Here is a 15,086-nt window from a genome sequence, read left to right on the forward strand (position 1 = left end):
TGCCAATCTCTTCAGACCCAGACTCACCTTTTCTTTTGACCCCTGCTTCACTCCTGACACAGAAAGTGTGTACTTACCCTCCTCCTCCGGGAACTTTCGACAGCAAAGATCTCTACCGCCAGCAGTGGAGACAGGTTCAGCATCTGGCCAACACCTTTTGGAACAGATGGAGACGCGAATACTTACCAACGCTTCAAAGCCGCAGCAAATGGCAGGAAGTACGTCCTAATCTGAAGAAAGGTGACTTGGTCCTGCTTAAAGATAACCAGGTAAAGAGGAATGAGTGGCCGATGGCTCTGGTTACGAAAACATTCCCTGACCAAGATGGAAAGGTCAGGAAGATTGAACTCAAGGTCACAAGATCTGGGTCAGCTAAGACTTTCTTGAGACCCATCTCTGAGACGATTCTTCTCAAGAGTGCGGAAGACACAGAGTGAATTTAGTTTTCTCTGTCATTTAGACATGTTCAATTTATTCAGATAGTGGTATTTGTATAATACCAGGCGGGGAGTGTCATGTTTTATGTGAACTTGTCTGTATTTGTAATGCCTTTGCTCCCCCTACTGGTGTTTAAGAGTAACTCATTATTTACTTATTTAGTTCCAGCCTTTGTTCTGATAGGTAGATTTAGTCACATGACACTATGCAGAGAGTCTGATCAGAAAGCATTAGCTTTACGTGCCATGCGGTCGGCCTGCAGCTCCAGCTATCATCTCCTTTCCTCCCGCTGTTCGTGCCAAGGAAAATTATCGCTTGTAAGTTGTGTTCACATTTTTTAGAGAATTCTGTTGTTACACAGATATTCGTGTAGTAAGTGTAATGTTTAGTTTATTTACATGTAAATGTTGCTTTGACAGTAGACTATAACTACAGTTAACTGCATTATCGTATCTGTGAATATATTATATTATTTAAGGAACCAGTCAGTAATTAGTGCTATATTTTTGTATCATTTCAGTTTTACAAAATTGTTTCATGAGAACGAAGACATCAGTAAAGACCATTCAACTTTACTCCAGCCTCTGAGTTTATCTTGAAGCTTGTTCGCTATCTGTCGATGTGTACACAGACACACACACTGAGGACAGAATAAGCACATTCCAGGAGTGGAGACAATGATGGATGACATCATAGTTTGGGGGTCTACTCGAGAAGAACACGACCAAAGACTGAGACAAGTGCTGGACAAGACAAGAGAAGTGAATCTGAAACTTAACAAAGACAAATGTGAGTTTGGAGTGAAAACACTTACCTTTGTGGGAGATGTTGTCAGCGAAGAGGGGGTGGAGCCAGACCCGAGAAGAACGTCAGCAATCAACAACATGGAAAGACCAAACAATAAAGATGAGGTCAGACGGTTCCTAGGGATGGTCACCTATCTCGCCAAGTTTGTCCCACAGCTGTAAACACTGTCAGCACCTCTCAGAAGTCTTCTTGAACAAAAGAATGAATGGATCTGGTCCCATGAACAGGAACAATGTTATCTGAAACTGAAAGAGACTCTGACACAAGAGCCCGTGTTAAAGATCTACGACCCAGAGAAGAGTACCAGGATCTCAGCAGACGCGTCACAGTACGACCTGGGAGCGGTGCTACTGCAGCGACACGACGAGCAGTGGCTACCTGTCGCTTATGCATCCAGAGCCTTGACAAGCGCAGAGTCCAGGTACGCTCAGATTTAAAAAGAACTGTTAGCCAGCATGTATGCATGTGAGCGTTTCCATCAATACGTCTATGGTCAGACTTTTGAAGTAGAAACTGACCATAAACCTTTGGTGTCCATCATGGCCAAACCTCTAAATGACTGTCCTGTACGGACACAGCGCATGCTAATCAGGCTGCAGAAATACGACGTGCACATGATATACACACAAGGAAAATACATGTACACCGCCGACACCTTGTCTAGAGCAGTGGATAAGGAGGAACGTGTGGACAGCGAGAAAAGCGCAGAAATACAGGCATATGTGGACATGATTATGACGTCTCTGCCAGTAACTGCTGACAGAACAGAACAAATACGGAGAGAGACTAATGAAGACGAAACAATGAAAGAACTCAAGCGCACAGTATAGAAAGGATGGCCTGAAAACAAGAAAGATTGCCCTGTGAGAATACAAGACTACTGGAATTGTAGGGCAGAGCTCTCCGTGGTGAATGACATAGTGTTGAAGGGGAGCAAATTCGTTATTCCATCCTCACTACGTAAGCAAATGCTCCAAAAGATCCACGAAGGCCACCTTGGAGAAGTTAAGTGTAAACGCAGGGCGAGAGAAGTAATGTACTGGCCAAGAATCAGTCAAGATATCAGCCAGACAACGGCGTCATGTGAACTTTGTGGCACCCACAGGCCAAAACAACAAGCTGAGCCGCTGATGACGCATCTGGTGCCCCACAGACCTTCCTACAAGGTTGGAACTGACCTATTTGATTGTGATGGACAGAGTTACATAGTAGTCACCGACTATTTCTCAAACTATCCTGAAGTTGGAGCACTGCAGTCAACATCGAGCAAAGCAGTCATCAGCTACCTCAAGACTGTTTTCACCAGACATGGTGTCCCATGTGAAGTGTTTTCAAGTCAAGTCAATCAAGTCACGTTTATTTATATAGCACACTTAAACGCAATGTAATTGACCCAAGGTGCTCACAGAAATAAAATATATACAGTAATAAAAACAAAAATATAAATGACAAAAAAATAAATGAAACATAAATAAATGAAAATACAAAATAATAATAATAATAATAATAATAATAATAATAAACAGATTATGATTGTAGATAAAAGAACATATGGTTACTGAAACTAATACTACTAGAGAAAGATGTACAGTAAAGTTAAAGATGCCAGTTAATATAATACTGAAAAGAAATAGAAATAAGATAAATCAACAAAACAAGGGGAGAAATTAATGGACATTATAGGCCAAAGAAAATAGATGGGTCTTTAAATTTGATTTAAAACTAGTGATGGTGGGACAGGACTTAATTTCTATAGGGAGATTATTCCAGAGTCTAGGGGCAGCAACAGAAAAAGCCCTATCCCCTTTAGTTTTTAGGATTGCATTTGGGACTGAGAGAAGATGTTGTGAGGAAGACCTCAGTGGCCTAGAAGGACAGTAGGGACTTAAAAGGTCACCGATATACTGTGGTGCCATTCCATTTAGGGCTTTGAAAACAAAAAGTAAAACTTTAAAATGAATTCTGTATTTGACAGGTAACCAGTGGAGTTGGGCCAGCACAGGACTTATGTGCATATGTTTCTTTGTTCCAGTAAGAAGCCTTGCTGCTGCAGTTTGAACGAATTGAAGTCTAGCAAGGGTAGATTGGTTCAGACCTAAATACAGAGAGTTACAATAGTCCAGCCTAGATGTAACGAAAGCATGGATTGCAGTTTCTAAATCAGTATATGACAGCCAGGGCTTTAATTTAGCTATTGTTCTTAGTTGAAAAAAGCTTCCCTTAACCACACTACTGACTTGCTTATTGAAATTCAAAGAGGAATCTAGGAAAACACCTTTCAGACAGTGGGCCCCAGTTTTCTAGCTGTGAGTTTGCTGCCTTTGCTGAAGAGTGGGGGTTTCAACACTCTACATGGAGTCCAACCTATCCAAAGTCCAACGGCTTGGCAGAAAGCTCTGTGAAAACAGTAAAGAATATGCTGAAAAAAGCACAGGACAGAGATGACTTTCAGAAAAGCTTACTGATCTACCAGAGTGCACCTCTACAGAATGGACTATCACCAGCCCAAATGCTGATGGGTAGGCGCATTCGCTCCAACCTACCAGTAATGGAGGACCTGCTGACGCCCAATAGTGCACACAAAGTCAGAAACACAAGGGAGGAACAAAAAGTGAAACAAAAACAGCTGTATGACAGAACGGCAAAACACCTGCCTATGCTGAAGCCTGGAGACGTGGTGCGTCTCAGAGACATCTCTGCAGGCACATGGAGACAAAAGGGACAGGTGGAGGAGGAAGTTACTCCACGCTCATACAGGATCCAGATGGAGAATGGATTGTCTCTGAGGAGGAACCGCACAGATCTTCAACTACAGCCGACTGAAAAGGACACTACAGCTCAGGAGACGGTTCAGCAGGACACGGTTGACTCTACAGAGCTAACTAACAGTGGTCCTGACCACACTGACTGTGGTCTGACAGCAGCGTCTGAGTCACCAGCTGCTGTCAGACTTTACAAACTGTCCAAATCGCCAGCTGTTGAGAGACTGTCTCGACCTAAAAGACATGTTCAGCCACCTAAGAGGCTGACTGAGAGTTGCTAGGGACTCTTTAGTATTACAAGTTACAAGTTACAACAAACAACATGGTCCTTTAAGTAAAAAAAAAATGTGAAGGACAAATGGGGCGGCACAGTGGCGAGGTGGTTAGCACTGATGCCTCACAGCAAGAAGGTCACCGGTTCGGAGTTTGCATGTTCTCCCTGTGTCTGCGTGGGTTCTCTCTGGGTACTCCGGCTTCCTCCCACCATCCAAAGACATGCTCATTAGGTTAATTGGCCGTAGGTGTGAGTGTGGGTGTGAGTGTGAATGGTTGTATGTCTCTGTGTTAGCCCTGCGATGGACTGGCGACCTTTCCAGGGTGTACCCCTGCCTCTCGCCCGATGACAGCTGATAGGCACCAGCAGACCCCGTGACCCTTAACAGGAATAACCGGGTATAGAAGATGAATGAATGAATGAAGGACAAATGTTGACATGATTCGAAGTGTGTGTTTTGATGTTTAGAAAGTTTGCACTTTATTATTTTTCTATTGCAGAGAGTGTTTAAATAGAAAAGTTGTTTACAAGTAAAGTTAGTTGGGAAATGCAAAGTTAATATAAAAAAGAAGCATGGCTTTGTTTTCAGGGGTAAATATTATTTCTTTATAGGGAGAAAGATGTGATGTTATGACTGTAGTTTGATAAGAACTCCATTACCCAGCATGCCATAGTAGTTAGGACCATGCGCAGAAACCCAGAGTGGAAGGTAAGTGGTACGTAGCCATGCAGGTAGCATTGGACTGTTTACATGTGCAAAGTAGTTAATAAACTATAAAGAAGACCAGTTATCACGCCTCGTCTGCCTGTTATAAATTAGAGCAAGACAACACACCAAAGACTTATTGGACCAAAGATTTTACATTTTTAAAATAATCTTAAATTAAAATATGAATAATATCTACGTGGTCCTCTGTTGAGTTCAGTGTTGGAACTAAACGAGAAGTGAGTTATATCAGTAAAGATTCATTTTCCCTAAAGGAAAGATATAGCTCTCTTCGCCCAAAGCCCAGATTTCCCATTTTCCCGGTGACACTTAAAGGCACCATGTCTTTGTGGATCTGCGGATCTGAGCAGCGTGAAAATAGTCTCAAAAGTCCGTGTGCGTGCGCAGCCTGATCTGTCCGTATCTGCCGATCCGTATGCGTAGGCTTAGACACTCGTAAGCGCAGGAAGTCTTTTGAAAAGGAAAAGGATGAGCTTTGTGAAGTTGAACCATCTCCTGCTGCTCCACTACATCTATTAGATGATCAGTTGTCTCCATCTAGTGGACAGACAGTAGAACTGCACCATCTGCTGTGTGATGTGTGGCACACTGGGAAAACAAGAGAAGAAGAAACGGTATGGCCACTTATTGTTTATTCATGTTTCAAGCAGTTAATCACACCTCCTTGTCATTTAAAAACAATGGTATTTTATTTCTTCTTGCGGTACCAAGCACTATGCTACAACAGGCTAGAATCCAGAGAACAAAGTGATCAATTTCACATTCAATTTGGTGGACAAGCGCTAAGTTAGGAGGAAAACAAAAAGAGGAACTAATGGTCAGGTGCTGTTCCACGTCCAACATTAAAAAGTTTGTGTCCTTCAGTTTGTGGAGTGAGGCTGTGGAACAGACTGGGTGTGGAGCTCAAGCAATGTCCAACATGATCCAGTTTAAAAAGCGCTACAAACACATGGTTTTCACCAGGTACAGGGAGGAAGAAGGGCTTTAATAAGAAATGATCAATGATTTATGGATTTGTTTATTTCATCTAATTCTTTTCTATTTCTTTTCTTTTTGATGTAAATATATATGTTTGGGGAGAAAGATTGCTAATTGAGTAGTGGAGAAGGGCTAGGTTTAAATCAGCATATGCTTCATCCTACTCCTTTTCAGACATGTTGGCTTCACATTATTATTGTTGTTTTGACTATTCTCATTGGATTTGTTTGTTTTCAGTTTACTTTGTTATGTTACTGCACATGTTGGAAATAAACTGAAACTGAAACTAAACACCGCGGGCTTCACGTGGGTGACTCCTCCCTCTTCCTTCAGACGGAAACCAGGAAGAGAAGCGCGTGGTTCATGTCTTCAGTTTGTGACTCTGTTACTGTGTTTTCCAGGTCAGTACTCAGTGAAATACAACCAGATTACTTCCTCCTAGAGCTTTAAGTGATGTGGAAGAACTGATTAGTCTGGTTCCGGGTTTTGAAATCTGTAAAACCGAGTTTAATCATCCGTGTTTAGAATCACGAATAGTGAACTTTAGGAAAATGGCGACAGCTTCCTGTTAACGAGTGTGTGATGTGATTGAGTACAGCGTGATTAACTTTGGATGCTAAACTTGTCTCGGGTTGACATGTTTATTTCATTTGGTAAAGTACCCTGACATATTTAGAATAGTTGTTACTGTTTATTAAATGTGACTTGTTTACAAGGTGGATACATAATCTGTATTGAAGGAGTTCTTTGTGATTTTGTGGAGTTACAGGTGAGCACGTTCACCACCCAAATCCACCTGATTAGAGTTTAGATGACAGGTATTATGAGTTAAGCAGAATTCACTACGTGTAGTATGTTTGATGTTTTTGTTGTTGAAAGACATTTAAAGTATTGGAACCATCTTAAAGCTGTAGTATGGTTATGAGTGATGTATTGTCACTAATTGAGCAGTATGTTTAGAGTTAAAGGTAAATGCTAAAACGTGATCTGAACTTCTGATGTGATTACACTGTGTTATAGAAGATACCTCTGAACAAAGAGCTTGATTATTTTGATGGAAAGTTCTGTTTATTTTGGTGAAGATGTTGAACCTGAAAAAGACAAACGAATATACTGAGATATTTAATCAAAACCAAAGATGGACATTGGACATGGTTACATAGTTACACTGATGTGTTTTTAGATCAAATCCAGGACTGACGAGGGACAGTGAGCAGCTTCTTCTCAACACATGAAGGTGGAAAGTGTCTGAAAGTCGACCTGAAGTGAGTTCAACAGGTGAGAATCCTACCAGAGAAATCTGGAAATGTCTCATTAACTGGATCACTCTCTTTATTGTTCATTATTATCAGGTTGATTCAAACATCTCTTTAAAAAGCCTCCAATTGATTCAAACTGCTGCAGCGAGAGCATTGACAGGAATCAGAGAGTTTCAGCTTCTCTTCAGTGGATCTCTGTAAAATCCAGAGTTTAAATCCTCCTCCTTCCATCCGAGGTCCTTTAAGGCCTCCATCTGATCTCAGAGTCTCATGAAACATGCATCATCTTGTTCTCTACTTTTTATCATATTGATGCTAAACCAGATATTTGTGTGACAGATGGATTTATCATCTTGTTCCTCCTCTTCTCTCTCTTTTTCTGTCTCTACTCATCTGGACTCAAGTAGATGGTTCCTCCATATGAGCTGGTTCTGGTTCTGGTTCTGTTCAAGGTTCCTTCCTCTTAAAGCCAAGTTGTTTTCTTCTCACCGTCACATTTTCAGGCTGGGTTCTTTAAAGAGTCTTGAGACAAAGAGTTTCTAACAGATGAATGAATCATCATGGATCATACCAATGATCAACTTCACAGGTCACTGTTGTTTTTAACATACAGTAGGTCAGTGTTATGATGTGGACAACTGGAAGGAAAGAACCCAGACGCTAGACTCAAGAGTTCAGGCTCAAGGACAGGACTTTAATGAAAACAAAACTCCAGCAGAGTTCCACATAGACAAAAAGATCAGGAGGAGCTGGCTGGTGAAAAAGGCTGGAGCGTGGGCTGCACCTGGAGCAAACAAAGAAAAGCAGCTTATTCAGACTGGACACCAAGGAAATAGACTAAATGACAATAGCTGCTTCTAGAGTAACTACCACGGAGGTAAACTGACGAACTGGAGATGAGTGGGACAGTGGGACGTCCTTAAGTAGGGTTCAGCTTGATTGGATGATGAGAAGCAGGTGAGATGTCAGCCCCACCCCAGAATAACGACCAGCAGCTCAACTCCAAACACCTGAGGCAAAAAAAGAAACCAAACAAAGACAAAAGCAAACCAATAGAGGGCGACAAGTCACCTCTTAACAGTCAGACTGTTTTCTCTCACATAGGTCAGACAAACAAACAACTTCATTTATGTCATTGCAACACTTTCCTCTCTGGGTCACTTGTGGATTATTCACATAAAGAACCGTGTGAAGTTGTGTCTACTTCAGGTCTGTAAAAACATTAAAGGAATAAACTCAATATTTTGACTGTCACACATTTGAGGTCATGTACACCACTTTGGGATGAAACGTCATCTTGAGCTTTTAGATTCTGAGGTTATTGCACCAAATCTAAGGACTATAATAAATATATTGTTGATTCCAGACATGGAACACAATTTAAAATATAACCCTGTGTTGAGTAGATGAGATCCTTTATAACGTACCATTCACTCAGAACAGTTTTTAAGGAACATGTCAGACTGTTAAAGTCTTTGTCTTGTTTTTGTAGGAAAATCAAGACTCTCCTGTGTCCAGCTGTGTCCATGGAGACTGATCAGTCTAAGAGTCGACCTGTTGACTTGAAACATGGACAGAAGTCAGCTGATCAGAGGTAAGAAAACTGAAGGTACATAAAGTATCAAACACATTTTAGCATCAGGTCTGAACTGAGACCACAGTGCACTCAACACTACAACCAGAATAATACCTTATAGTTATATCTGGTGTTGATAGTCTTAATGTGTCCTTAATCTGGACATCACCTCCATCCATTAATCCATTTTTGTGCACTCATGAGACAAAAGCTAATGAAGGTATTCCATGGTAATATCTCTGGTTATAAAGTAAACCCTTTAAAATCTTCACTAATGTTGCTCAATGAGAAAGAAAGACAAGATATAAATGATATGTTTTCAAGATCTACGTCTAATTTCACATATTTGGATGTAAAAACTTCAATTAGAGGAAATGGCACCAAGCAGTGGTGGATCCACAGGAAGAAGGCTCCATGTTGTTTAGTAATACCCTAGATACAAGTCAGACCACTCCTCTCTGCACTGAACAACAACTTTGTTTGGGTTTTAATTTTGACCAAGGACTCGTCCACGTATCTGAACCAGGAGTTGTTCCTTTGAAGGAGCTCAATGATCTGCTTTCCATCCCCTCTCTGGATAGAAAGGCCTCAATAGTGACATTATAGAAAACATGACACAGCCGAGCCTTGGCTTGTAAAAACCTTGATTATATAGAAATATGTGGTAGCTAAGTCAAGAAGGACACATGTATGGTTGGAGTGATGTCAACTGTAGAAACTGTTGTCTTCTTCTTGGAGAGAATTCTAAATTAAATATTATTTAACTAAATGAATCAAAGTTGAGTCTTGAGGACATATTATATCCTGTGTTGTTAACATAATAATTGAAACGTCCAGAAAGAATTTACCCAGTAAAGTTAATCCATGTTGTGTTTTAACAGGATCCATCAGCAAAGACCAGATCCCTCTGGAATCACATCTTTGTCCATAAAGAGTGACCGGTCTATGGTTCGACCTATTTCCTTCAAACGTAAACAGCAGTCTGCTGATCCAGGGTCAGAATTAACACAGATCTATTAATCATTATTCAGTTCTGTTCATTAGACTGTCATGTTTTAGTCCAGAGTTTATCTGTCATTTAGTTTCCTCTGTTAAAACACCACATTCAGTAATCAGAGCAGTGGTTGTTGTTCTCATCTTGTGTTTGTGGCATCAATAAAATGATGATCATCACCAAAGTGTGTTTGTTAAAGAAGTTAGTTTGAATCAAAGATGTTTCTCCACAGACTTCAGCAGCAGATCTCAGTGGTTTCCAGTCATCATCATCACAAAGACCTGGACTCCATATTCATGGTGAGTAAATGTTCAATCACAGCTACTACTGCTAACCTCAACAACCACAAACTAGCATTCTGGTTGGAGAAGTCTTCATGTTGAATGCTGTCAACTAGCAGCCTTTCAGATCAACATGATTGTGTTCTGATCATTTAAGTTGGATTATTATTCTGTTCCAGCTGCTGGAGGAGAACATGATCAGTTTTATGAAGAACGAGCTGAAGAAGATCCAGAAGGTTCTGAGTCCAGATTACCCAGAATGCTTAGAGAGTCTGAGGGAGGATGAGGAGGTGTTGGAGGGTGAGGATGAAGAGCAGAGGAGGAGCGGCAGAGATTTATTTGTGAAGATCACAGTGAACTTCCTGAGGAGAATGAAGCAGGAGGAGCTGGCTGACTGTCTGCAGAGCAGTAAGAGGATTTAACAGCTTTAACTTGATGGAAAGAGGAAATGGAGGAAACATGGGAGAAGTTTATATTTCTAGACTCTGATGTTAATATGATGAAAACATCTGAATCACATCTATGAATTCTTCTGGACTGAAAACAGTCACATGTGAATGTTATTAAAATGAATGAGTTCACTGATTCATTACATTTCTTGTTCATTCAGGAACTCTTGCTCCAGAGTGTGGACGTAAAGTTAAATCTACTCTGAAGGAGAAGTTCCAGTGTGTGTTTGAGGGGATTGCTAAAGCAGGAAACTCAACCCTTCTGAATGAGATCTACACAGAGCTCTACATCACAGAGGGAGGGACTGCAGAGGTCAATGATGAACATGAGGTCAGACAGATTGAAACAGCATCAAGGAAACCAGACAGACAAGAAACAAGCATCAGACAAGAAGACCTCTTTAAAGCCTCACCTGGAAGACATGGACCAATCAGAAGACTGATGACAAAGGGAGTGGCTGGCATTGGGAAAACAGTCTTAACACAGAAGTTCACTCTGGACTGGGCTGAAGACAAAGCCAACCAGGACATCCTCTTCATATTTCCATTGACTTTCAGAGAGCTGAATGTGTTGAAAGAGAGAAAGTTCAGCTTGGTGGAACTTGTTCATCACTTCTTTACTGAAACCAAAGAAGCAGGAATCTGCAGCTTTGAAGAGTTCCAGGTTGTGTTCATCTTTGACGGTCTGGATGAGTGTCGACTTCCTCTGGACTTCCACACCACTGAGATCCTGACTGATGTTACAGAGTCCACCTCAGTGGATGTGCTGCTGACAAACCTCATCAGGGGGAACCTGCTTCCCTCTGCTCGCCTCTGGATAACCACACGACCTGCAGCAGCCAATCAGATCCCTCCTGAGTGTGTTGACATGGTGACAGAGGTCAGAGGGTTCACTGACCCCCAGAAGGAGGAGTACTTCAGGAAGAGATTCAGAGATGAGGAGCAGGCCAGCAGGATCATCTCCCACATCAAGACATCACGAAGCCTCCACATCATGTGTCACATCCCAGTCTTCTGCTGGATCACTGCTACAGTTCTGGAGGATGTGTTGGAAACCAGAGAGGGAGGAGAGCTGCCCAAGACCCTGACTGAGATGTACATCCACTTCCTGGTGGTTCAGGCCAAAGTCAAGAAGGTCAAGTATGATGGAGGAGCTGAGACAGATCCACACTGGGATAAAAAGAGCAGGAAGATGATTGAGTCTCTGGGAAAACTGGCTTTTGATCAGCTGCTGAAAGGAAACCTGATCTTCTATGAATCAGACCTGACAGAGTGTGGCATCGATATCAGAGCAGCCTCAGTGTACTCAGGAGTGTTCACACAGATCTTTAAAGAGGAGAGAGGACTGTACCAGGACAAGGTGTTCTGCTTCGTCCATCTGAGCGTTCAGGAGTTTCTGGCTGCTCTTCATGTCCATCAGACCTTCATCAACTCTGATGTCAACCTGATGGAAGAACAACAAACTACATCTCTGTTGTCTAAAGTCTTTAGAGACAAACCTAAACTAACACGTCTCCACCAGAGTGCTGTGGACAAGGCCTTACAGAGTCCAAATGGACACCTGGACTTGTTCCTCCGCTTCCTCCTGGGTCTTTCACTGCAGACCAATCAGACTCTCCTACGAGGCCTGCTGACACAGACAGGAAGTAGCTCACAGACCAATCAGGAAACAGTCCAGTACATCAAGGAGATGATCAGTGAGAATCTGTCTGCAGAGAGAAGCATCAATCTGTTCCACTGTCTGAATGAACTGAATGATGGTTCTCTAGTGGAGGAGATCCAACAGTCCCTGAGATCAGGAAGTCTCTCCACAGATAAACTGTCTCCTGCTCAGTGGTCAGCTCTGGTCTTCATCTTACTGTCATCAGAAGAAGATCTGGACGTGTTTGACCTGAAGAAATACTCTGCTTCAGAGGAGGCTCTTCTGAGGCTGCTGCCAGTGGTCAAAGCCTCCAACAAAGCTCTGTAGGTGGATTTAGGAACTATTTGAAACATGATTCATTTAGTAAATGACAAAACATTTGATGTTGATTCTTCTTCAGGCTGAGCAGTTGTAACCTCTCAGAGAGAAGCTGTGAAGCTCTGTCCTCAGTTCTCAGCTCCCAGTCCTCCAGTCTGAGAGAGCTGGACCTGAGTAACAACAACCTGCAGGATTCAGGAGTGAAGCTGCTGTCTGCTGGACTGAAGAGTCCTCACTGTAAACTGGAAACTCTCAGGTTTCTTTTAAGATACTAAATTTCATTTCAAATGTTGGTTATTTGGATGGTATTAATACATAAAACCTATTAAACATGGATTTAGGTTACTACTTCATTATTTGGATTCCAGAGATCTAGTATGAAGTTATTGTAGATTTGAATCAGAAAGAACTGAGGGTTGGAGACTGTTCCAGATATTGTTCTACCAGGTGATTCAGGTTAGCTAGCATAGATGCTATCTCACTGAAGGAAAACTCTTCAAGGATCAGATGAAGTTAGAACAGTACAGTGACTGTTTACAGGCTGCAACAGTCTGAACACTGCTCACAGCTGTGGACTATGAACGCACCATGATTGATGTCAGGTTGGTTAGTACAGCGTGTGGTTCCTTCATAAGAACACTCACATAATATCACTGAAATTAATGTGGAAAGAGGGATATTGATAGAAACAATGACAACACTGAGACAGAGTCGGTTTGTTGATCAGAAATCAAAGTTAAAGACTTAAAGTGTTAAGTCTAGTTAAAACCTACTTTCAGCTTTGGTTGAATTATATAGAACTTGATACAAAATGTATTGAACAGAAGACAAACTGAATCAAATCAGTTTTTGTTTGATCAGTGTTTACAGCACTTGTGCTCAGTTTCTCAGTAACTTATCAAGTTGGTTGCTTTAGCATCTTAGAGAACGTTTCCACTGTTCTTCTGTGGATTCTGTCTGTCTCAGTGTCTTCTGACTCTTCATGTTATCCAGACTGACTCCAGGACTCCTAGTTTTTGTTGTTGTTGAAGATACTTCTTTATGACTCTGAATGTTTAGGCTCTCTTTCTGGCTGTGTACGTTTCATGTTTCAGGCTGAGTAACAACAACCTGCAGGATTCAGGAGTGAAGCTGCTGTCTGCTGGACTGGAGAGTCCTCACTGTAAACTGGAAACTCTCAGGTCAGGATACAGCTGGTTGTTGATCAGTTAAATCCTGATTTTGGTTCATGTTGGTGCAGAAGTTCAACATCTGGAGGATTTTCCTTCTTCTTCTTGAGTTTCTGATATTTTTCTATCTCCAGTCTGTCAGGTTGTCTGATCACAGAGGAAGGCTGTTCTTCTCTGGCCTCAGCTCTGAGCTCCAACCCCTCCCATCTGAGAGAGCTGGACCTGAGCTACAACCATCCAGGAGACAAGGGAGTGAAGCTGCTGTCTGCTGGACTGGAGGATCCACTCTGGAGACTGGACACTCTCAGGTATGGACAGACAACAGGAGCTTGTCCAATATCTAAATTCTTTGGAGTCACAGTAAACCTCAGAGGATGAACCCTCCTCTATCAGCTGGTTTACAGTTTTAGGTTTTAGTGAAATACATCAACAACTGTTGATGGCTGGATTGTTGGTGTAAAGTGTAGAGAGAATAATCTTCTGTGACTGTGATTATTCAGAGAATTTTAATATGTCCAAGACTTTGGATTCAGCTTTTGTGTCTTTTAAAACACACTTTCAACTTAAGTATTCTACATTTAAGGCAGAAAGAATGAGCAGATTTATAAACAGTGATAAAATGACATGTTACAAATAACCTGCTGCTGAAATCCTTTATTGGTTCCTTTATTCTCTGGTAACCTCAAAGATTTATCTAAGGGTTAACTTTCAAATACAGTCTTTTATGATATGGACTAAGCACTTTACATCATTAGAGCCTCTATCTGGAATATGTAAATGAACACAATCAACTGAATGTGGAGGTTAGACTGATCTGTGAACAGTCTGAAAACTGTTTAGTTGTTGATGTGTGAATGTTGGTCAAACTGTTGATGTCAGACAGTGAAACATCAGAGACAGTCTATACTGATGAGTTTCAGTCTGTTTCTGTGTCTCACTGATAAACTGATGAACTCTGCTTCATGTTGAACAGCAGTTAGGACTCATGTTGGATAGAAAATCATTCTGACTGTGTTTCTTCCTCCAGGATGGACCATGGTGGAGAGCAGTGGTTAAAACCTGGTCTGAGGAAGTGTAAGTTTGACTAATGATGATAAAACATCAAAGTGTCAGTTTGTGCTGGACTTCTGGTTATGGCGCTGCGCTAGGTGGAAGCGTGACAGAGCTCTCCCGTGTAAAGTTTGGAGAATAACAGTCAGGTAGTCATAAGAAATTGTGTACAGCTTTAGTGAACAGCCACTTCAGTGTCTGAAACCGCATTAATATATACCTTATACCTGTGTAAAGAATACTCATTGAGATATGAAACGTAACCAGTTAGTGTGAGTAGTTATTTATTAGTATTTATTATCAGTCTGTTTGTTTAATACAGTACAACAATAAACAAAGGTTTGCACAGTAGCAGAATGTTT

At 41.5% G+C, this 15,086-nt stretch overlaps 1 protein-coding gene across 1 annotated transcript in view; it reads left to right on the forward strand.

Moving 5' to 3' along the window:
• Positions 1-14,537, forward strand: part of LOC311499743 (uncharacterized protein) — a 233,054-nt gene extending 218,517 nt beyond the window's left edge. The window contains exons 15-16 of the mRNA XM_084560864.1: positions 12,588-12,761; positions 13,809-14,537. Of these exons, the coding sequence (XP_084416990.1) occupies positions 12,588-12,761; positions 13,809-14,052 (418 nt within the window). The 3' untranslated portion in view covers positions 14,053-14,537. The remainder of the gene's footprint in view (positions 1-12,587; positions 12,762-13,808) is intronic.
• Positions 14,538-15,086: the final 549 nt, after the last annotated feature.

Source organism: Chelon labrosus, assembly GCF_963514085.1.
Source record: "Chelon labrosus genome assembly, chromosome: 14".
In the NCBI taxonomy this organism is placed as follows: domain Eukaryota; kingdom Metazoa; phylum Chordata; class Actinopteri; order Mugiliformes; family Mugilidae; genus Chelon; species Chelon labrosus.